Source organism: Nanorana parkeri, unplaced genomic scaffold (genome assembly GCF_000935625.1).
Source record: "Nanorana parkeri isolate BGI_ZX_2015 unplaced genomic scaffold, ASM93562v1 scaffold726, whole genome shotgun sequence".
NCBI classification, from domain to species: domain Eukaryota; kingdom Metazoa; phylum Chordata; class Amphibia; order Anura; family Dicroglossidae; genus Nanorana; species Nanorana parkeri.
The window spans coordinates 199,334-224,382 of NW_017306994.1; the positions used below are offsets into that span (position 1 = coordinate 199,334).

The following is a 25,049-nucleotide window of genomic DNA, read 5'->3' on the forward strand; positions in this document are numbered from 1 at the left end:
TGAGTATACCTCATAGCCACCTATGCTTTACCCCATACACGGCAATAACGGTTGCTCTCCAGCCGCTGGCCCCTCTTGGGGAACCTCTCTCCCTCCCCTTCGATGGGCTGCCCTTGGGCTTCCTGTTCCCGGAGCCCTGAGTTCCCCTATGTTCCACCCTGTTGGCTGCAGGGGACAAGGGACTTCCCCAGAGGGAGGTCCGACGGCAGAGGCACCATAGAAGGTGTCTTGTTATATTATGTTGTGTTTTTTTCAATTGTGTTTTGGTTATACACTGTTCCCCACCAGGAGCCCTGCGTCCTTGGCACACCACGGCCTCATGATACCCACTCATCGACTCTCGCAGCAAGCCTTGCAGTGCTCCCCCACCTCAGACATCACACGGTGTACCTCAAGGGAACTATCGCCCTTCATCGGGTAGAGCGTATTGACGAGACCATCACTGCCTCCCTTGAGGAGAGGACCCTGGGTGCCGATATGGACGCAGACTCTCCAGGTGGAAGACCCATACAGGTATGGGGTCTACAAGGCCGTTTTACTTACTATACTTTACTATTTTACTTGCCTTGTGCCGAGGTATGGCACAATAGATCGGGACTCCTCTCAATGACGGGGCTCGGGCCACGGGGCTTCTCCCTGTGGGGACCTGACACAGGACATTTCCTGGTTACCTTCTACCCGACTGAACCTTATACCCCCCAAGTGAGACGGCCTGTGACCTGTTCGACTACCCACAGGCTTGACCGTCCCCTACACGCCCTACCATCTCGGCCCCTGACTGGTGACTCGTCTGAACGGCCCCACTCCCTATCGCCAACTAGACTGGGGTACGTCCAGGGCTTGACCCCAGTGGTACTAACTCCCACTTCCTATACTCCTTCCCTCCTCCCCCCTTCCCCACCAACCCTCTTGCTACCCACTTCCTCCCCCCTTCTATTGATCATTGCCTTCACCCTCCATACCTCCTCAGGCATCCCGCCCCCAGACCGGCCTACACGGAACCGGAAGATGGGTGACCTAGCCAACCTCAAAGTAGTCTCTCTCAATGTGAAGGGTCTCAATGCTCCAATGAAACGATCATCCATCCTAGGTGACCTTGCCAGACAGTCAGCCTCCATCGCCCTCCTCCAAGAAACACACTTTAAACATAACAAGACCCCTAGACTTACTGACCATCACTTCCATTCAACTTTCCACGCCTCGTCACCTTCCAACAAATCACGGGGCGTTTCAATCGTCATTCACAAACATGTCCCTTTCATGCTCCAGGATGAACTCAAAGATCCAGAAGGGCGCTATTTAGCCCTGAAAGGACTGATAGGCCAGACCCCTGTCACGATAGCGTCGGTGTACTCACCCAACAGGCGCCATGCCTCGTTCCCGAGCAGGTTTCTCTTCCGCCTCTCTGACTTTGCGGAGTGTGTTCTGGTAGTGGGGGGAGACTTCAACGTCCCGCTGGAACCACTCCTTGATACCTCAGACAAACACTCATCCCTACCATACCGGACACTCAAATTTATGAAGAACCACCTTGCCAAACTACACTTATGTGACACCTGGGAGGACACTCCACCCAACCGAGAGAGACTACACCTACTATTCGCATATACACTCCAAATACTCACGTATAGATTATATCTTCATGTCACAATCCGACCTGCCCAGACTTAAAGCCTCCACGATAGGGAATATAGTCTCCTCAGATCACGCCCCGATCTCCGCTACCCTCAACATTGTCTCACCGACCCCCAGACAATCGACATGGCGCCTGAACCCCTCCTTACTGAAGGAACTTCCCCATGTCGCCACGCTATCTACAGAACTGACTGAATACTTCACCCTTAATGCCAACGGGGAAACCTCTCCCATGATCACCTGGGAGGCACACAAATGCTTCATCAGAGGGCGATTCATCTCATTAGCGGCCACCCTCAAAAGGGAAAGGCTGAAACAGATCCAAACCCTCACCTCTAAAATTCGCCTCCTAGAAACAACTCACAAAAAAACCCTAGCGCAACGGGACTTACAGGCACTGACTGAGACGAGACAGGAGCTTCTCCACCTCCTCTCAGTTAAAACCGGCAGAAACTTCGCCCTCCGCACGGGACATTATTACTCGGGGGGGGGACACAAATGTGGTAAACTCCTGGCCAGAGCAGTACGGGCCCAAAAATCCAGCTCACAAATTCATAGCATAAAGAAAACCGCAAACGATATAAGACACTCGCCACCTGACATAGCCTCCTGCTTCCAGGAATACTACACCACACTCTATAACATAGGTCCCAAGCCTCCCCCGACAGGAAACACAACTCGCCTGGACGGAATCACCTCCTTCCTCACGAAAGCAAACATTCCAAAAATAGACGCCTCGCTCCTCGAAGCCCTCGACAGACCCCTAACACTAGAAGAGATACAGGCTTCCGTCAAACAGTACAAACCAGGCAAGAGCCCAGGCCCGGATGGTCTTACCACCCAATATTACAAATCATTTTCGGAAACCCTACTGCCCCACCTGCGCCAAGCTTACAATTCCCTGAACGCAACCGTACAACCCCCACCCCAACATCTAGAGGCACACATCACCGTAATCCCAAAAGAGGGCAAGGACCCTCAACTCTGTACCAGCTACAGGCCCATCTCCCTACTGAACGTAGACTTGAAGATCTTCGCGAGGGCCCTGTCGAAACGCCTTCTCCTGCTCCTACCTGACCTGATATCCACCAACCAGGTGGGGTTCATACCGGGCAGAGAAGCTAAAGACAGCACCTTGAGAGCCCTCAATCTCATCCATTGGACACAGCAGAAGACACTAGAGACACTGGTGCTGTCTACGGATGCGGAGAAGGCGTTCAACAGGGTTTCCTGGGACTTCATGTTTCAGGTTCTCCGCCATATAGGATTGCCAGAGAGTATGCTACATTGGATAGGAGCTATATACTCATGCCCAAAGGCCAGAGTGAGGACGATGGGCTGCCTATCGGACAGCTTCCCGATCACAAATGAAACCCGTCAGGGCTGTCCGCTCTCCCCCACGCTCTTCGTACTGACCTTGGAACCGTTTATCAGATTAGTTCAAGCAGATAATTCCATACACGGCATCAAGATAGGGGAGGTAGAACACAAAACGATGGCATACGCAGATGACTTACTCTTCTTCCTCTCACAACCCCTATCCTCACTGCCGAGCCTAATGTCTTTATTCGACTTATATAGCTCGCTGTCCAATCTTAAAATTAACTTTACTATATCTGAGATCATGCCACTCAACCTACCCCCACACTACTACACTCCGCCTCCAATCGTCCTTCCCATTTACATGGCGTCCTACCCACCTACAGTACTTAGGCATCAAACTGACCTCGGACTTATCCCTCCTCTATGACACGAACTACGCGACCCTCCGAGACTCCATCCATAACGATCTTAAAACCTGGCAAAAACACACCATTTCATGGTTTGGACGCGCAGCCCTACTGAAGATGAACGTACTCCCCAAACTGTTATACCGCTTTCAGACCATACCGATTAAATTACCACGCTCCTTCTTTCGACACTTAGACTCAATTTTTTCTTCCTTTGTCTGGAACGACAAACGTCCACGCCTATCTTGGTCTTTACTTAAAACCCAGAAATTTAATGGCGGCCTAGATATCCCCGACATGTATACCTATTACAAGGCGACCTACCTCACCAGAGTGCTGCACTGGCACATACACGCCACCTCCAGGCTATGGGTATCCTTGGAGGAGGCAATAGCTGAAATTCCTTTATCATCTCTGATATGGCTCAGAGAGGCACTCTGGCCCCCCATATTGAAGGATCATCCTTTCATAGGAGCCACGCTCGGCGTCTTCTCTGCGACTCGACACCTCAATACTATTACCTCACTTCACAGCCCCATGGAACCTCTGACACACAATAGGGACTTTCCTCCAGGTGTCGCCAGAGACTTTACGTCCCACTGGTCCCAAGACCTTCCCATCAGAGCACACCACTTCTTTAAATACCACACATTCCTTTCCAGAACCGAGCTCTCAGACCTCACGAAACGCGGCTCACTCCCTTGGTGGGTATACTTTCAAATACGGCACTTTCTGACGTCCAAAGAAAGCCGCCATTCGTATTCTAGAACCCTAACCCCATTCGAGAAGACCTGCTCGGGAAATGGCCCAACAAGACACCCAATCTCATGGATATATAGCCAGCTTAGGGATGGTACCGTTTCCCAATCAAACAAATCGCGCACCAAATGGGAACAGGCTCTCAACATCACATTGACGAGTCATGGGCTGAGATATGCACGGCGGCACACAAATGCACGATAAATAGCAGAATGCAAGAAACTAATTTCAAACTGCTCACTTTCTGGTACAGAACCCCGCAACTTCTCCACCGAATATACCCAGAGCTACCACCAACATGCTGGAGATGTCACACGGAAGAAGGTACCCTCCCACATATCTTCTGGTCCTGTCCCCGTATACAACCTTTCTGGAAGCAGGTCCATGAAGCGATCCACACGATTACTAGTGCCCAACTGCCCTTTACACTGACAGTCGCTCTCCTACACTGGACACCTGACACCCCTACACAGGCATCCAAATCGATCCACAAGCATCTCATCAATGCAGCACGCACGATCATCCCCCGCCACTGGCGACAGGAACACACACCCACAATCAATGAATGGCTCACACAGGTCGGACATGTGTATGAAATGGAGGAGCTGTTGGCCACTAGACAGGACACCCTAGAAAACTTCCGAAAGAAGTGGGCCTGCTGGACCAACTACGTCACAACGGCTGACTTCAAAGCAATACATCATGGAGGCTCTTAAATTGAAATTGTAACAACATTTATGCATGTTAACCTTTTGAAAATTCAATAAAAACATTTACAACAAGAAAAGCATTTTCTGTCTGTGCTAGGATTAAACAAACTGTGTACAGAACATAAGGAGAACACTCAATTTACCTCTCTCTGTTCACTACAGATTTTACAAAGCCATGTGGGTCGCTTCAGGCTGCCAACAGTTTCAATTCCACATTTAGTGCAGACTTTCTGTGGGAGAAAGAAACAGATCAGTGCACTTTTAGCTTATCTATTTTTATACTACAGATTTAGTTATTTTCTAAACGTCTTGATTTAAGGAGACTGGAAGGATGCACAGACGTTGCACTATAAAGGTCTTGCCCAATTTAAATATTCGCTTCCTGTGTAGCTTTGTAAGGCTGTTTTTCCTTGCAGCTACTTTTCATGTACTGGCCAGCTTTTTTTAATTAATAGATACAGAGACATTTTACAGATTCCACTTTTCTCTTCTGCCTGCTGGATGTTTTTATGGTAATGAAACAATAGTACTCTATTTAATTAAAAATATTAAAAATAAGCTGGATTGAGGTGGTACATTCTTTGTCTTTTTGTGTCGGTTTCCTCATGTTGCTCCTACTTCTTTCCACAATACAAAATCATACTAGCAGGATAAAAGTATATATAAAAAGATGAAGGGTTCCTTTTCTATGCTGGATAGAATAGGAAACGGTTAAACATGTTCCTATTGGGGGGGGATACCCAAAAACACAACAGGAAATGAGAGGGGCGAAGGGGATGCTCCTTTAGACACCTGAACAAATGACTCCACTAAAGGATTTCCTGTTCTAGTAACAAATCGAAATTTGGGATTTTCCCTCACATCAGTCCCCAGTGGTCAAAGAACAAAGAGAGAGTGACTTCCCCTGGTGAGGACATACAAACAGCAAAAAAGCCTGATGGATTACAACACCACCCCCACCTTTCCACACAAAGCTACAGCTTGCTTGTTAGAAAAGCACTATAGAATTGAATTTAAACAGAATGCTTCCGGATTATGTTTACATTGAGGTGTAGTGATAATCACTAGTGATATCAAAGCACTTAATTTCCTCTGAGTAAAGAGGATTGAGCAGAGTTGTTGCAGCTCTGCAGCAATAGATCACTGCTATAGTGATCCACTGCTGGCTGATTAGAAGTGATCTGCTTCTGCGCAGGGGGCCTGGATCAGGTTTCCACTGACCTGATCCAGTCCCCAATGAAGAAAGAAACTCCTGATTAATCCAAAAGTTACATCAATGATGTTGGATGATCTGGATGACATTTCCGTTCACTCCCCAAGCATGAAATGCTTCATGTAAGTGACCTTTTAGTGATGTTAGCCCCGCTAAAGAATGAATTATTTTAGACATAAAGGAAACTGAAGGAAATCATCTCTCTACACTCGCAGAGTGTAATCAAATACCTAATGCTAGAGAGGAGATCCTTAAACCAGAAGAGGTACATCATGTACATTTCGTTGGTTGACTGGTTGACCAAATCGTGCTCTGAAGAGACATCTGAAGAGTGTACAAAATAAATGAATTGGCTGGAACGATGGTGTCTATGCCCAAAGCACAGACTTCTATTGGCTCTTCTCACTCCAGTAACAAGCAGTTCAAACAGTTTACGCACTTTTAAACCTTTTGTTAAGACTATTCAAAACACCCCTTTCACCTGTCAAAGCACATGCTATGGGGACTCAAAAGGGTTATTAACTCTGACAACAGGTCTTCTCATAAGTAATCAGGTCTACATCAGAGAATCACCACAGCAGTATCACTAAGACAACATCTCTTAACTACTACTGATAGTAGCAGGACTGAACCTTTAACAGGTGACAAGGAATCTATTAATACCAAGATCCTGCACAACAATACGAATGTTCATCAATTCATGGACTGTGTAACTAGTGACTCTAAATCACTATCTACTTCAGTAGATGCTACAGAGTTGCTCCCAGAGGACCAGCTGCAACCTCAGCTGGTCATTGGTAAAACTACAACTGCAAAACAGTAATGTCTTTTCATTTAGAGAATCCTGTTAGGAGCTCCAAAGTCTTTGATTCCACATTCCTGCAACAGAGAGTCCTGATCTACAACTCACAGCTTTGTCCATCAAGATCCAAACTGACACTAGTGACAATGCAATGCAGTCAGAATGCTGCAAATCCTGTTAGTAGTAAAATGACCTAAGAAATGTATCAGAGTCTTCCACCCTAGTTATCAAGCTACAATATCCATTTCTTAGAAAACTGAAAGTACAGCAGCCTACGGATGGACTTGTGAAGAGGTACCAACCAGAGAGACTGTCTCACTTTCACCTCTAAAGGACTTTGTAAGCCTTACAACTTTGGTGAAGTGACCTGATGTTTCAAAGACTGTTTAAGCTACCATGTCTGCATTGCTAAAGAATTCTTCAGAAGACTACATCAGAGTTTTTATGAACTTTGGTATGTTCCTCTGTTCTTGCCTCCTGTTAGCCTCTATTTTGTACAGTCCCTAGCTAGATACGTCTTGCCTAACCCTGCCATATAGTTAGTTTTACTTTACCACTGCAGAAACAGGATCGAGAAAGTCATTGTCTTCATGAAGTCTTCAGCAGCCTGGAAAAACATCCTCTGTAGTGCTCTTATCTGAGATACAATTTTTAGACATGTGCACTGGCAAAAAATTAATTTAGTTTAGTTTCGTTTTGATCCGTATTTTGTGTTATTTCGTGTTTCGGGATTCTGGTGTGAAACTCAATTCCGATTCGGAATTTGGACGAAATTCGTTAGCGGTAGTTAGTTCGAACGGTTGTTTCGTTTTTGTTTCTTATTCGTTTCGTTCGTTCGTTGTAGTTAAGTGACAATTGAGGGGAAAATTATTTTTTTCCCCTTCTCTAATGTCACTTTGCTGCAACGAACGAACGAAACGAATAAGAAATGAAAACGAGCGTGCGAATGAACTACCGCTAACGAATTTCGGAAACGGAAATTCGGACTCTTTTGCATTCGTTATATCTGTAATGCGGATACATCCGAATGTCCGTATTTCAGAAACTGCATCTGAATTTCGCTTCGGAACGAATCACACATGTCTAACAATTATATTGTATTCAACTTCTGTGTGAAGAAGGAAGCAGACTGCGGATTCTTCCACAGTCAATGTAATCACAGACCGGGTGGTAGAAGGAGGTATGTCTTTACACAGAGGTGTAACTAGGCATCGCAAGGTTAACAGGAAGGCTGCCGAGGTCCCCAGCAGGCGCAGGACTCAGGCAGCCACTTATTTAAAATTTTAGACCCAGTATCTGCGCTTGCGCACAGACGGGATTAACAAGGAAACCGGCATTTATTTACAAAGTATTAGTTTGTAAATGGTTAATTGTGACTGTTTATAATATGCCATCCATGACAGTAAATGATGGATGGCAGTAAATGATGGATGGAATATTATTAACGGTCACAATTAACGATCTAAACTAAATACTATGTAAATAAATCCCAGTTTCCTCGTTAATACTGGTCTGTTCGTAAGCGCAGATGCTGAGGTCGGCAAATTCGACTACGTCGGCGTTCTCAACAGAACACCGGTATCTGCGTTTAGTTTCAGAGCATTTTCAAGAGTATGAGTACTCGTGAAAATGCCCACAATTGGCACTGCATCCCTACTTAAAAATATAATGCATTGCTGGGACTTGTAGTCTTGAGTGCTGCCCGGTGGTGCCGGCAACACATTCAGCTAAACAAGTGACTCCTCTCCAGCCCCGCAGCACAGCCGCCGTACATGCTGCGGGTGGCGGACCGGCACTATCTCTGGGGGCCCTCTTCTTCCTCGCTGGGCCCCCCCCAACAGGCGGAACACCAGGCCCTGCGACCCTGGTAGTTCCGCCAGTGTCTTTACATATATCAGCATTGGAAACAGAATAAATGTTATTTCTATGTAAGGGCATATTACAGTTTCCTCTTACCTTCTAATGTTTCTAAATTCAGAAGTCAGAACCTTATTCCCACAGAGTGCAGCTCTCCTCTATATTAGAGGGCTGTGACAAGTGTCAAATAAATGTTGAGATGTTTAGAATCAGCCTGGGGTGCAAATCAATTACAAAGGGTGAACATACAGTGATTTAAGATTCTGACCTCATTTATACTTTACACTTAACTTTAGTAAATTGGGCCAGAGTCTGAAGTCTGTTTGCTGCTTATACTCAACCTTTCACTTGGTACTATATAAATGGTTTCTGAAGAATAAATGAATTCTGCTTGTTGTCTCATAAAATAGAGGTGAAGGTGCCTGTTAAGAAAAGGAAATGAGAAAGCTCCCACTGTTTACCGGATGACAGCATTGCCCCTGTTGCTGAAACCCTCCAACTGTGAGCAGTAGGCCTATGAGATATAGATCTTATACCAATTGCACTAAAGCATTGTCACCCTATAACACGAAGTGTCTGAACAAGAACCTTCGTGGAAGCATTAAAAAATTATCAAAATACTAAAAAAATTACTGTTATTTTTTTTAACTGTTATTAATTATAACTTTTTAAAGCTTATATGACATTTTAGTGGCTGGGTTTATATTTCCTAACAATTTCTAAAGCTGGCTTCTCGCTCAAATTAAACCTCTACCTCTTTAATCATTCTGATTTTGAAAAATAAAAATAAATGTGCCATGACATTAAAGTAACAAATCTTATATTTTTCTTAAATGAAAGTCTTTATAAATATGTTATATTACCTTCTTACAGTCTTGACAAAAGACAGAGGTTGTGCCTAATAACCCAAGGTGCTCCCCACAAAGCAAACACTGTGACATCCCATTTCCCATCACATTTTTTCGCATGTTTTCTAACCTCTCCACTAGGCGTCTGCAAGAAAAAGTTATACATTCATCATCATAATGCATTTTATGGACACTGCTATCTTCCATACATGTAACACTGATAACTGCAATCTTCCTACATGTAACACTGATAACTGCTGAGAGCTTGGATGGTTTACTAAAAAGAATAATCTACCTGGATTCAGGAGAATGTCATATGCACAAAACAAATGTGCCTGACACCATCAAATAATTTATTGATGCTAATGTTGGAAAATAATATTATCTTATTAAACGTTTTGTTTACAGATCTTAAAAAGTTATTGAATTTTAAAAACCACTTTGTAATCCCTATATTTTGTATTTACCAGCATGTGTAGTTGTATTTTTCCTGTATTTTTTCATAATCCATGCAGTAGTTTAAAAAAAGAAGATATTATATATATCGAGAGAGAGATAATTGTCTGATAATATTTAGCTGCCATAATTACAACATTAGCTTAGGTATTACATGTTAAATACTTGCTTACATTTTGTCTAAGTAAGTAATTGACATGATGGCAACAAAAAAGCATAGCTAAAAACCATATATATGAGAAACATTTCTATGCTATAGAGCTTTAAGCATAGACATCTTTACATGAAATTTACTTATTGACCAAGAGATGGCACAATTAGACACATTACTGCTCATAGAAAAATCAAGAAATACTCGGCTTCTTTTCCAGACTGGGTGAGGCATTATATAACTGTAACCAATAAAAAACACACAAGTAACCAAATAATCCAATTCCCCCATAAACAAAGAAAAAAAATGATTTACAGATATAGTATAGTATACTTGCATTTGACAGATATAGGCGAACGGTTAAAAATGTGATGCAAAAGTAAACGAGATCAAATCTGTTCCCTGTTTGTGTGCATGATACAATATTTAAAAGGGTGCAGATGTTAGAAACATATTTTACCGCAAATAATCTACAATAAGCAAATAACTGAAACGCACAGTTTAAAATTCTATTTTGATGCCTGTATCCACTTTTTTTCTTTTTGGTATTTTTATTACAACTGAAAGCCTAACTCCAGTTTTGGACAGATTTGGGAAGAGTAAAGATTTGATTGCTGTCTGTGAGCCTACTGAGAAGGTTCCCCTCACTTCCTGTTCCTGTGACAGCAGGAAATGAAATGAGGGAAGTGTTGTCACCGAGGCAGAAGGTATAAACTAAAAGGTTTCTACTTTCCAATTTTACTGAAAATGTTACATTGAAATCTGTGTGCAGAGATCTCCCAATAAGAAGTGTGGGGAGTTGAGCTTGAAATAATAGTTTGGGGTCAAAATTACTCTTTAATTTTAATCTGTCTGTGTATTATAAGCTTTTGTGTTAAAACATAGGACTTATCATATAGTATGTCAAATTACTGTTTTAAAAAATAAGTGGTATTCACAGCAAAATAGTGTTGTATTACACAAGACCTTTACATAACATTTATGAGTATTTGCTGGTGGGCTGAATCACAACCTGAATGCTTACAGTAGTAAGATTTTACTTTTGCCCCATCACACTGCAGTATTAATCTACCTGCTGTAGTATTTGGGATTAATATCTTTCTCCTGTATTCTCTGCAAAGCAGGTTCATCAAAAGTTCTAGCGGGAGACTAAGAAATCCATGTTATCAGGGGCATACATACAATTTTCGCCACCTTAGGCCGGGGTGGAGGATGGTGAGGGTTGTCAGAGAGGAAGGGGGTGTTGCAGGGTACCTCTGTCCGGCATCCTGCTTATCTCACTGACATCACTGGTCATCAGGAGCTGGGTGGGAAGCCAAACAGAATTTCCAATTCAGCCCCTGGTGACCAGTGATGTCAGTGAGATGGGCAGGACATTGGTTAAAGCATCACAGGCTGCTAAGAGCTCTTAGCAACCTAGGATTCTCTTACCGGAAAGGGGATGGCATGTGACCCAATGAGATGCCATCTGAGGCAACCGCCAGAGACTGCCTCATAATAGGGACAGCCCTGCAGGTTATTCCTGTAGTCAGAACCTGGACCAAAGAAACAAACGTACTATTGCCATTTCTAAGAGATGTAAGACATCAGTGTATGATGCAACCCACAAGAATATTTGGAAAGTGGAATATCATACTTAAACTCAGACATACCCAATTCTCTGCTGCTCCAGAGTATCTACTTTTTCAGCTCTTCTGATAACGTCTAGAATTGATTCCATTTCATTTGGGTTCAAACACTGTTTCTTTCTCTGCTTGTCTGTTCGGAAAGTGTGAACTGACCAACCTGTGTGTAACCTGTAAGTTAAATAAATGTAATAAGAAAAAGACTTTAGGCTTTTACTATTTCTTTATTATCACTGTATGACAATGTATACAAGTTGCAGATTATTACAGTATCTAAAGCCATCCAATCACATTAATAAAAAGGCTCAACCAAGCAAGAAACTGAATATTTACCTCTCCTGCACTGATGAATGCGGCTCCATTACTGAAAAAAAGGCTTCCCCGAAGCGCAATGAAAAAAATGTCACTTTCAAGAATGCAAAAGTCCTAACTGCTGCACTCCCATAGCTGCAAAGTGACTCACTCCCCTTGCTCTCGTGTGACAGCTTTGGTGGATGGTGATTGGTGTCACGAGGGGGTGAGTCTTTAGCCCTGTGTAAACTTCAAGTTGCAACTTGAATCTTACACAGGGCTTCTTTCTGGCCCCCTAATCGGCTCACAGTGGCCCATTAGGGGGCCAAAGGAATGTAAATATTTTCAGCTGGTGATAGCAGCAGTTAATTGAATGTGTTGGTCTGCCCTACAAGGCTGTGCTTCAGGCAGATATAAAAAAAAAAAAAAACAATAAAAAATAATGTAGTCATATATTCATTAAGGTGTACTGCTGTGTTCCACCTATCATTTGTTTACTGCTTTTGTTATGTATTGTGTTATATTATTGATGACATCTAGTGATAGTGTGTTCCCACAGCAGCTTGTTTGTTCCCTTGCTATGTTTCCTTGTTCCCACTCCTGTTTAGTGGTAGTTAGTACAGTCCAAGCTAGACTCTACCTGCTCTCTCATGTTGCCTTAGTTTCAGTTTCATCTGAGACACCGGCTTAGGAAGTAAATGGGGGGGAATTTGTCAAAACTGGAGCAGACAAAATCTGGAGCAGCTATGCATGGCAACCAATCCGCTTCTCTTTTTCATTTTTAAATCTTACCTGAACAAACTGAAGAGAGAAGCTGATTGTTTGCCATGCACAGCTGCTCCAGTTTTTGTTTGCTTGAGTTTTGATAAATCCCACCAATGTGTTCTTATGCTTTAAAAGTCTGGAAAAGCATCCTCTTTACATCACTGTGTGAAGTAAAACTATGTTGGATTAAACTTTTGTGCCTTATTGAAGAGTTAAGCTGTCTGTGGTCAGCAGGTGGCCATACTGTCCGGACAGACTGAGATCTAAGGAGGTATGACATTTGAAACAGAACATGTATCTCTCGAGAAAACCCTTTTTTTTGTAATGGGAAAGGACCAACCTTCTGTCAAATCTTTATTGCTGTCTGAACCCCCAATAAGGAAATTTACCAATCTATTTGTACTGGTGTCACTGGAACAGAAAATTAGGGGAAATCAAACATTTTAGAGTTGTCCTTAGAACAGGAGGTGAGGAGCAATCTTTTTAAATGGGGGCACTTGTTCTAGGGACAACTGTTTAAGAGGGGAACACCCTGCATTTTGGGAGCTTTCCACTAATTTCTTGTTGCATCTCTGTGACAGGAAGTGAAGGGTAATCTCCCAAATGGTACGCAGACTGCAAAAAAATACATGGCAGGCGGTTTAACCCTTCCCTACTCTTTCCAAAAATAAATACACTTAAAAATAAAAATAGTAACTAGTGTAAACACCTGCTATCTGTCTCAAGCTACTTGTCCTTCAAGTTTATGCAAACTGCACTATTTTAAATTCTTTGAGTTCCTGAAATCGTATTATGCAGGCATTTACAAAAGTTCAATATTTGATATGGCATACAAGAGGCCTTTTCCCAAACCAAATTATGAAGCAAGGTAAGAACTAAAAAAATAAATACAATTCCACAGATTCCATACTGCATATCACTAACTATTGGCAAATAGGTTTTATATGATGTGGAGCAAAAAAAGAGAACGTGAGCAAAAGTAGTGGTGTTTGATTAAATCTGACTGCAATGGTGTGCAGTACTACTTTTGCTCCAGGGTTTTATTATTAATAGATATGAAAAAATTGAAACCAAAAAGCTTCTTACTAATGAAAAGCTTCTTGCCAATTAAACTGTCACACGTCGGATCAATAGATCGGGAAGTGAGCGAACACATACCGTCGCTCGCTCACTTCTCGATCATCTCCCTGCATAGAGCTGTGACTGTCAGATTCCTCCCCTCTGACCCTCCAGCGCTGACTGAAGAACAGACGGGGAAGGGAGAGGGTACAGCTGGCTCTGCCTCTAGATAGGCAGAGCCAGCAGTCACTCACGCAGCTGGGTGGATCTCGACAGTATTGTCGGAATCCGTCCCGGTGGCGGCGGTCTCAGTATACGGCGAGCTGTAGCTCACGATATATTAAGCTTTGGGTCACGGGAGGACGCTAGCTTATGTCCTCCTGTGACCCTTAGGAGAACTATGGGGGAAAACACTTACCCCATAGTTCTCTTTTAAGCCACCCGTTTCTAAGCTGGGGAACAAAAGAAGACCTAAAGAAAAGCCTGTGTACATGAGCATGTTTGCATTAGAGCTAATCTTCTCCTCAGTGGCAGACCCAAGGAACAAAGGGTCCTTGTGCAAGATTTTTTTTGGGCCCCCCCCCCCCAAAAAAAACCCCACAAACACAGCGCTCTCCTCCCACAGCGCTCGGCCGGCTGTCACACTTTCTCTCCACCCCGCTGGGACACAGAGTAGTGCCCAGCAGGGGGGAAAGAAAGCGGGGATGCGCTGCAGTATCGGCAGAAAATGGCACTTTCGTCATTTAGCCAAAAGTGAAATTTTCGGGCCGATATATCGGTGCATCCCTAATATTTACAGCAATGCAGAATGGCACAGGCTATAGAGAACTACACATCCCAGCAATACTTTATATAACAATATCATTTGTGTATAAAGTACTGCTGAGATTTGTAGTCCTCTATACAGGGTGCCATTCTGCATTGCTGCAACAGTACTTTATACAACATTAGGCTACAAATAATAATTATGTTAATGAATTATTTACCCTTACATCTTCTGTCTTCAGCTGTTTCCTGTGTGTGTTCTGTTTGCTGGGTCCTCACTGCCGTCCAAGGCCCCATGGCTGCCCCATGATGTGCCTGCAGGGCTGTCTTCAGTTCCTCCTTGTTCCGCGGCTCCCTCCTCACAGCAGCCGGTGGGCCCCATACTATCTGGTTATCCGGCGGACGGGCCCCACATTTCAGCGCATCGCGGGGTGGGCCCCCCATTTCCATGGCTCCCTCCTACAGCAGCTGGCGGGCCCCATATTATCTCGTTATCCGGCCGGCGGACGCCCCCCCATTTCAGCGCATCGCGGGGCGGGCCCCCCCATTTTGGAGTGTCAGATGTCGAGAGTAGTATCCGGCGACCGGCAGGCCCCCCATCTCTGCGCCGGGAGTGTCGGATGAACGGATGATCCGACATAGAGACTGGGGGCGCTCCAGCCGCTGGATACCGATCCGGTGCTATCCGGCGACCGGCAAGTCCCACCATCTATGCACAGGTTCTGTGCTGGGCCCCCCCAGGCTGAGGCACCGATGCGGCCACACTGGCTACACCGTTGGTAGTTCCGCCACTGCTTTTCCTAACACAAGCCACTAGGAACAAAACTCTAGCTAGCAGCAAGTCAAAAATTCCTTCAAAGGATTTTAGAGCATCTCAACTAAATCTACAATGCAAGTTCAATGCAACTAAAAGCATGCTGGATTTGCTTACCTACACAAGCCCTAACACATGACCAAAGCTTACCTAGCTTACTGAGAATTCTTATACAAACAGAGAAATAGTTGGCCTCAGCAATGTCTTGGTAAATAAAACATTTTGCAACGTAACAACGTATTATGTAGTTTTGTAACCGGTAAAATTCTTTTGATTTGATCTTTTGACTTATGTTTTACAGAATAGAATAAACAGTCTTACAGTTAAACTGAAATCTCTCATGTCCTCATGCATGTACAATATATTTTAAATCTTCATCACTTAAAAGACTTAACAAAACCAAAGCAGCTCATAAAAAGCACTACTGGAGCCACAGAGCCCTTGTGCAAAATTTAAAGCCCAATTAAACCTTCAGTTTAAATCCACTAAAATACATTCCAAGCGCGACAAAACAAAAAGGTGCTCAATGTCTTACAGTTCCTCTTCTTGTTAAAACAGCCTCAGCAGAGTAGAAAAACCTGTTTCCTTTCAGCAGCCACAGAGTGGGACTCCTGATCTCCGAGTGGAAACAGTGGTCTCATTGCAGAGGTCTAACATGCCCCCCACTGAGTCAGACCACTGAATGGTGAGCACTAGCTCTGGGTAGCAGGAGGCTTGTCGGACCTCTGCAAAGAGATCACTGCTTTCCCACAGAGAGCAAGAGTCCTACTCTATGTAAAACTCTGATAGGCTTGTAAGGACTGGAAGGATATAAGAAGATAAGGGGAATCCTGCCCTATTCTGTACAGAGCATGATATCAGCACATTACTGGTAGGTAAAGGGAAATAGGAGTTATGGTTGGAGCTTGTGCCCTCATGGGTCTAAGCTATGTTTGCCATAAAATGAATCATGTGACTTCTCATGTTGAATGCAACCTGTTGTGCAACAGCACAAATCAGTAATACAATAAGGATAAAAGTAAAACTCACCGCAGACAACAGAATGTAGATCTGCTGCTCTTAACATAGATGTAACATGAAACCTTAAAGTGACACTAAACTCAGGAGTTAAATCTTGAAAATGCATTTAAGTACCCTAACTATTAACAAAAGTGTATCTTATTTGTGTATCACTCAGCTGACATTTTTAAGATTTAACTCCTGAGCTTAGTGTCGCTTTAAAATGTGAAAGATGCTTGAAAAAGGAAGCATGGTGTATCATATAATTTCTCAATAAATATAACAGCAGTAGAAAAAATTATTCACATATCTGGATTATGTCCAGGCATTAATCATTTAACATTGTACTACGTAACAGAAAAACTATTGAGCATCCTTGGCCAAACAGCAAAACAATCAACCGAAACGCATACAGTATGCACTGTATGTTTTACCTGCTAAGTAATGCACAGTCTTGTAAGCCACTCAGTGCTGTGCACCATAACCCTCCTTACACTGTGTCTGTAAAGCAAAAGGAGGAAACTGAGACTTCAATTTTGCCACTGCCCTGTCTTCTCTTGAACACAAATGACTATCACCAAACTCGTCATTCCCATGCTAAGCTCTACCCTCGTGTAAGATCATCTTTTTATCTCAGTCACTTATACCATCAGCTTGTAGAAAAAACACCCCCACTGTGAGTTCCACTTTCAGCTTTGGATTGTGGCAATTTACTACATTAAATGTATTTAGTTGCTAATTAAAAATTCTCTGTTTACATCTTGCTGCAGCTCACTGCTAGATTCTGCAGCTGGCAGGTGAATGTAAACAACGGGCAGTGGGCATGTGCAATAGCCAGCCTGCTACTGGCTATGGTAATTTGAAATAGCCAATAGTAGAATCTAGCCAGGAGATGAATGGGGCATGTTAATGCTTGAGAGTTAATGGTAACTGTCAACCAACCCGAAACTACAAAACTACAGTTATCCAGCATCTACCAATCCCCATGGGTGCCGAATAACTGAGTTTACTGTATATAGGCAGCTTTCATGTAATTTAATTTTAAAAGGAACAAACAGTAAATATGAGTGTATATTTATTTTATTAGTGTATTTGTACATTTGCATTTAGCTGTTATGCAGTTCCACCTACTCAAGATAATTTACCTGCATTCTGCAGCTTTTGTAGTTTGAAGTCACACACCACTACCTATTATATGTGAGCATGGTCAGGCCTGCTCACATGACAAATGAGCTAAAGTGCTTTGATTTCACCTCCAGTCTGGTCTTGAATGTGGCTCACATAGCCATATACATAGGTTAGAGACCACTAACCTAGAGCAAGTGACACATATAGCACACACCAATTTAACTTGTACTTAGGTCACATACTGGAAGGACACTGACAGAGTTAGTGTGCGACAACCATAGGAGGTAAAGTTTACACTTTCTGTAGACTTACTTGGCACGAAGAGCTAGCTGCCTGTCGTTAGGGCACACCCATTGATCTGTTCCATTACCGAAAATGGTATCTGTCATGATGATCTGTAAATGCAAACAAAAAAGATATATATTAACAAAATATAAATGAAACACTTTTAAAACAGATCTGGGAAATCAAAAGGTTTAATGCCAATTCTATTCAGTTCACTTCTGTTTACAATCCATTGCAAACATTTGTTTACCATTGTCCCCGGTAGACCAATATTTGCCACTATGTTGAAAACATATTGCTGCACTTGTATATCAAATGCAAATGACTACAGAACATACAAGAAATAATCCAAAATTATAATGTCTAACTACATTGAGATGTGCATGTTCTTCATATGTCTGAATGTATTTTCTTTGGGTGTTCTGGTGAACACTAAAGCATTCACATATTCTAAACACGCGGTAAAACAAGCCCCTTTCACCTCTCCAGTTATAGGCATTGTGGAGAAATTTGTCTTGAAACTTCACAACAGACTTTCAAATTTAATCTTCTGTTCATATTGAGAGCAGATTTTTGCCAGCCTACCAGTCCTAAAATGTAAGCAAACAACTGGTGATAGAAACCCACTGAAACTTGACTTTAGAGTCTTTACATCACAAGCAGCTAGAGAGGTCATGGAGTGCTTGTATGTAAATCATTTAGTGTACATAGTCTGGGCACAGGTGCATGTTAAGTTAAGCGTATACAGTAAGGCACAATACTAAGCATACTAAAAATAGATGTTGAGTTTAAATACATTTTAGGTTGTGGGCCAAAGTTAGGGTGGGGGGCTCCAAGTTCATACCACTGTAAACAAGGCTGGTGTTAGACAGCCTCCACTTCCTGATGGGAAGACGTGGGAATATTGCCATCAGTAAGGCTCCGTTCACATTTAATGTGTTTTAGATGCGTTAATATTGAACTCTATATATCATTAATTTTGATGAGAAGCAAAAGAATCAAAGATGCAGTGAGCAAGCCTATTTTTTTAACCATAATACAACTGCAACATGCAGGTGTAAACCGGACCTAAGATTTCTGAGTCTCTGGCTCCTTGCTATAAAACCTAGTTTATCAATGGGCAGACAAGAATAGTCATGTCAGTGTCATAAACCCAGTTAGAAGTGGAACAGCGAATTGCTCTGACACTACTGAAGGACAGAGTGACGGAATGGAGGGCTGTGCTCTCTCCTCCTCTACCTTCCTCCGGCCATAAAGATGATGTGTTTGGTTGGAGGGAAAAGGAGGTATCTTATGTTGCTAAACCCTGCATACAGAGGTGGAGGAAGATTGCCACAATTGGCTGTGCGATGCCACAGTGTATCCACAGTGTATCCTATGTATTGCTATGTATTGCTATGGAGAGAGTGGGCAGTTAAAGTCGATCGGAAGACATGGGGGGAGGCTTTTAGGTTTTTGAAAAGTATTTCTAATAGCAACCCTATCTGCCATCCTATTGGGGAGATCCCCCACCCCCGCACTTTATGCCCATAGGTCACCAAGGCAACAAATAAGAATGAGTGGATCAGAACAGGAAGACAGTGATGTAACCTCATGACAGTATAATGGTAAAAAAGTTATCACAAAGTCCCATACTCCCATATGAATCACTACTCTTTCTCATAAGACCTTTAAAGGAGAACTATGGGGTCTATGGGGGCTTTATCCATAGTTCTCCTTAGGGTAACGGGAGGACACAAACTAGCGTCCTCCCGTCACCCTAGGCTCAGTATACCGCAAGCTGCTGCTCGCAGTATACTGAGACGCCGCAGCTGAAGCGGATCCCGACAATAGTGCCGGCATCCGCCCAGCTGCGTGACTGACAGCTGGCTCTGCCTATCTAGAAGCAGAGCCAGCTGTACCCGCCCCCTCCCCCATCCGTTCCGCCAGGCAGCGCTGGCAGATCGAATTGCGGAGGGGAGGAATCCAGACCCTCCCCTGTCACGGCAGAGAGCCGTGACAGGATCAAGAGGTGAGCGAACGCCGGTATGTGTTCGCTCACCTCCGGATCTACTGAGCCGACCTGTGACAGTCTCATTGTCACAGGTCGGCTAGAACTATGAGGTGAGTGAAAAGCACTCACCTCATAGTTCTCCTTTAATCTTTAGTAGACATTCTAGCCTTCTGCACAGTCTTTGTTAACACCACCTATCCCCTATTTTAAACCTTGATATTTATCCAGGGCAACAGAAACCCTGCAAATTATTGCAACTCTCTTTTTTATATCCTGAATAATACATGCACACAGAGGCGGCTCTTTAATTAGGCAAATTAGGCGGTCGCCTTAGGCCTCGCGCTCCCGAGGGCCTCGCGGCCACCTAGTTTGCCCTTCAGAACGGCACATCACCTCGCTCGCAGCCAGGTAACGTTGTGAGCTCTCAGCCCTGTCGCTGTACGAGTCAGCCTGCTTACATTCCAGTGCATTCCAGGTCCCGGTGTCCTGTTTCCCGTGGTGCTCGTGTGGCCGACGTTGCAAATGGGGTTTCCTGCACCTTTCCATCTGCAGCGTCTGACACATTCAGCCGGAAGCCGCACGAGCACCACGGGAGCATAGCCGTAGCCAGCTCCTTTTGCGCCTGAGGCAAGGAAAAAAAACTAAGTTTTTTAAATTTATTTTTTACTATGTTTTATTTTATTTTCATTATTTATTTTTATTTATTTTAAATTTTCATATATTTTTTTTTTTAGAGGATTGGTACATACTGGTGACATGTACCGATCCCGATCCTCTGCTGCTCGTCCACGCACAGGGGGCTGCATCTTCTCTGGATCCCCCTTCTCCCCCTGATACCACGAGCCACGCGGGGGGGGTGCGGGCGGAGCCGCTGTGACAGAACGGACGAGCAGTGAGGGGAGAGAGAGGCGCCGGCTGTCAGATCCTGGCCGAGCGTCTCTCTCTCTCCTCACTGCTCTGCATTATAGTTACAGCGGCTCCGTCCTCCGCCCTCCCCCGCCGCCGGTTCCTTCACGTCTTCTCGGATCCCCGCTGGGGAGAGCAGCGGGGATCCAGAGAAGCAGCGATCGACCTTGTGGGCACGACCTTGTGGGCACCCCTGCTGCAGGGTCTCACCAGGGCTCTGTGGGGTCTCACCATCCTGGTTAAACCCAACAGCCCGGTGAGACCCCACAGGCCTGAGTGGGGCCTCATGTTTAGGTTTCGCCTAAGGCCTCGCAAACTCTAGAGCCGCCTCTGCATGCACACATCCTTTCTGGTTGCATACAGTTTAATTCCAACGTGGACAGAGATACCTTATTACATTTTTTTCTGCCCTTCTGCATGCATTTTCAGTGCTTAAGGTATATCCCAGAACCTCTTTTTGAATACATTCCTATATATTTTATGCTTTTAAACCTAGTTTTGGTACCCAAAGCCAATACAAACCTATGCTTGACTCGAGTGAGAAAAAAATGAGAAACTTGTAAATGCTAGAAATGTCATGTGTCCGAATTTAAAAGGTTACAGGTAAATCAAAATACCAGATTATAAAAGGGAAACCATTTATTACAAAATAATAATTGAATTAGGAGAACTACCACTATTTAGAAGCATTCTCATAAACAAGATTAACGGCGTTTTATTATAAAGGGTGTCTTTTATTGAATGACCCTGCAGACAAAACATTGAGAGTGACAAAGCCAAAGCAATAAACTTATTGTGGTCGGAAAAGTTTGTGTCACATTTCTTCCCAGGTAGTGTACAGTAAATGTCGGCCTTATATGAAGTACACCACAAGAACAGAAGTGATATACATTATTTTAAAAGGGAAGGGCAAATGTTTACACTTACGGAAAAAAAATAAGCATTGTAGTCTGAAATTCTTTTATTTTGGTTGTCTTTGTACATGTAGGATGCATTAAAGCATATCTTACTTCAAGAACAAAAAAACAATACAATGCAGCATACATGTCATTAGATGCTGTGACTGCATTAGTTTTCTTTTTTTTCTAGACTTAACTTTATTTTCACCTGTTGATCCTGCCAGTAGTACACTTCCTGTCCTAGGGTGACAATGCTCATTTATGCTGTTTTGCAGATGTGATGGCTACAAAGAATCCCACTTTGTAGGCGAGAGTAGAGAGTAGAAGGACTCTATGTTGCACAAAAAGTAGTTTATAAAGCACAGAGAGAACCAGATTAGGTCTTCCTAACCAAGGAGTGAGAGGTCAACTGTCACTGAAACAAAACAGAAAGGCCAGAAACGTCACTTGTGTGGAGAGCCAAATGCTAGTCCGGACCCGGCCAGTTTTCCACCTACCACCACTATTTTTTTTTTTTTTACATTGTTCACAGACTGGCTTTTTTATCGTTTGCATTATTTTTTATTTTCTCCTCCTCACAGTGTCCCTGTCTTGGTCAAGCAAACATGGCGGGCAGGGAGGGCAAGGCTGTAATTAAAATGCCTACAAAATGATCATATCTATGGCCTACTGGGTGTCAAGGATGCACCAAGGACAATCCGATAGTTTACTTGATGGGTTCTTTTTATGCTGGGGAGAGTCTGGACACATGAGATTGTAAAAGTAATGAGTGGGGTGGCACAAGATACGCAGATTAATACAATTATTGGTTCTCTACATAAAAACAGCGTGTTTGCTGTAAATCGTGGAATCATTGGAGATTTCACTTACCATGAAGAAGAGAGTAGTTCTGCCACATCTATTTGCTTCCCACATAAGCAGACTGCTGAGTTAAACATAGGACATCCTGCTTCTGCTGCCAGAGATCTGTTTGTCTAGGGAATAATCATGCTATGGCTCTGCATTGGTAGCAAAGATGTTCCACTCAAACCAAATAGATCTCCTGATCTAAAAAGGATTGATATGCATTTCAAAGAAAAATGTGTTTTATCCAGCTGTTTGGCGATTGCATGGAGATCAAGCAGATGAAAGTTCATGAATATTTTCTGATTTCCAAAGCAGACATTGCTCCCTTTCCTGAAAAAAGGATTAAGAGTTTGATGATAATGCACTAGCTAACTTTGCCTAAACAAGCTTATGCTTGTGGCAGGATCACCTTTTTGGTGTGGAAAAGGCAGCTCATTGTGCAAGCTAACTACTGAACAACTTACTGTTTTGTGAATGGTTTATGAATAATTATATAAATTGTTCTTCTTGATCTGTTAAGGCATAATAACTAGTTTCATTTAGTTTCTACATTAGACAAAAAAAATAAGATACCATGGACGATACAGTAGTGTAAAATTGTGCAGCAGCAGGATAGTTTTATTCTGTAATAATAGGGATATCTGGTTTATGTCTACATTTTATCTTTAGGCATACTCAAAGCTTACCCTAGTATCATTTGCAAGGTTAGTAGGTAATTATTATTTTCAAGAGGTAGAGAGCTGGAGGAGTACCTTATAGAAGGCCTGCAAGTAAATGATTGCTGCATGCTAAAAAAAATGTAAAAAAATAATGAAGGCTTGGGAATATTTTTTGGAAAACATTAAAATTTGGGTTTGAATATTCAAATAATTTGCCTTTTTTAGAAAATCCCTGGTTTGAACCAGGATTATTCCGCAGATTTTATCAAGATTGATGGGATAGGAGCTTTCCAAAGATTGAATCCCTCTTGGAGGCAAATGGGGATTGATAAAAAAAGTAGGTATCCAGGACAAAAAAGGCTTTTCTTACAGACAGATCCAAGATTATTTCAGGACAATTAGGCAATTAAGGGATGAAACCCAGGTTATTATTAATATAATCTTGAAATATCTTCACAGGAAGAATGGCGTAATTTGTAAATTCTCGTCAGGATGTATTTATGAAATCCTTTTGAAGTCCGAGGCCAGGAAAGTAGATGGATTTTATAAAGTAAAATGGGTTCTTTTGGCATTTAGAAAAAAGGTTCAGGGTGGCACACTAGGATCTGAAAGACCAATATAACCACTGATATGAGTGATGAATATATAAAGATTATGAACAGACCTATATTTCTATTTTTCAATATTCCTATTGAAAGGTATAATAAAATATGCAGTAGTATGGATAATAGATGCTTAAAATTGTGGTTCATCAAACCCTTACTTAAATCACATGCTATATAATTGTGGCTAGAAGTTTTGATTTAAATTAGCGGGTTGGCTTGGGAATCTGACTCAATAACAACTTATGTTAATCTTTAAAGTAGTTTTCATGGACTTAATTTAAGGTTCTGATAAATAAAGATTTAATAATACTTTCAATCTTGGTAGTTCTGCAGGTAATTTTTGATTGGTGACTGAAAAGGGATTATCCATGGATCAAGGAAATACAGAGGAACTTGTATAGTTATACTATTTTGGAGTTTTATGACTGTGTATGAAGGTCCATTTGAGTAAAAGAAAGTTTATTAATGATGATGGTATAAATTATTCCGAGAAATACCCCAGGGCGGAGACATGGAAGTCTGTATTTAAAATGTTTTGAGGTCTTTAACTGGAGTAGGTTTTTAAATGATAAAATTGGGTCAGTATGTATATTTTGCAAATTAAGAAGTATAATTCAGCCAAATTTATGTTTTCGTTTTGAGTTGGAGAAAAAACTACATTGAGGAAAAATGCTGGAGTTATTCTTTAGGGAACGCAAGGAAACGTTAGGAGTAAGTGGTAATTGACAGTTTGCAATGGTTTTCTGTTCCTATAAGCAGTTTGTAGGGTTTCCTTTGCATGTTGTCATTTGCTCTTACAAATTATATGGATGCTCACTATTTCCCACTCACAAACTAGGTGTGTGTGAAGCCATGCAGGATATGTTGGTACTATATTAATGGATTATGCACAGCAGGACCTTAACAGCGCAACAAAGATAAACTGCGTTGTACTTTGCCCACAAGTCCTCCATGGCGAGCAAACATCAGGAACTGGGATACAAGATTCTTGTGCGTTGGTATAGGGTCCCATATGTCACGCACAAAATAGACAAGTCTATACCCTTCAACTGTTGGAGATGTAACCAAGCTTCTGGCACTATGTCTCATATTTTTTGGTACTGTCCAGCACTTGCGCCTTTTGGGATTTATAGAGGGCTGTCATCAAACAGTTGGTTCTGGTAGACTTGGAAGATGACCCGGTGGTCTGTCTCTTGCATATGACGACTATACCCATCAAGCATTATAAACGTTTGCTAACTGTCCATCT

The 25,049-nt window shown here is 42.7% G+C and overlaps 1 protein-coding gene across 2 annotated transcripts in view; it reads right to left on the minus strand.

Annotated features, from left to right (window-relative positions):
• Positions 1 to 25,049, minus strand: part of RPH3AL (rabphilin 3A-like (without C2 domains)) — a 153,211-nt gene that overhangs the window by 82,844 nt on the left and 45,318 nt on the right. For both annotated transcript variants that reach the window (XM_018564115.1, XM_018564114.1), the window contains exons 2-5: positions 17,920 to 18,002; positions 11,814 to 11,957; positions 9,570 to 9,699; positions 4,978 to 5,064 (exon numbers count right to left, since the gene is read on the minus strand). In XM_018564115.1, coding sequence (XP_018419617.1) covers positions 4,978 to 5,064; positions 9,570 to 9,699; positions 11,814 to 11,957; positions 17,920 to 17,996 — 438 coding nt within the window. In that variant the 5' untranslated portion in view covers positions 17,997 to 18,002. The remainder of the gene's footprint in view (positions 1 to 4,977; positions 5,065 to 9,569; positions 9,700 to 11,813; positions 11,958 to 17,919; positions 18,003 to 25,049) is intronic.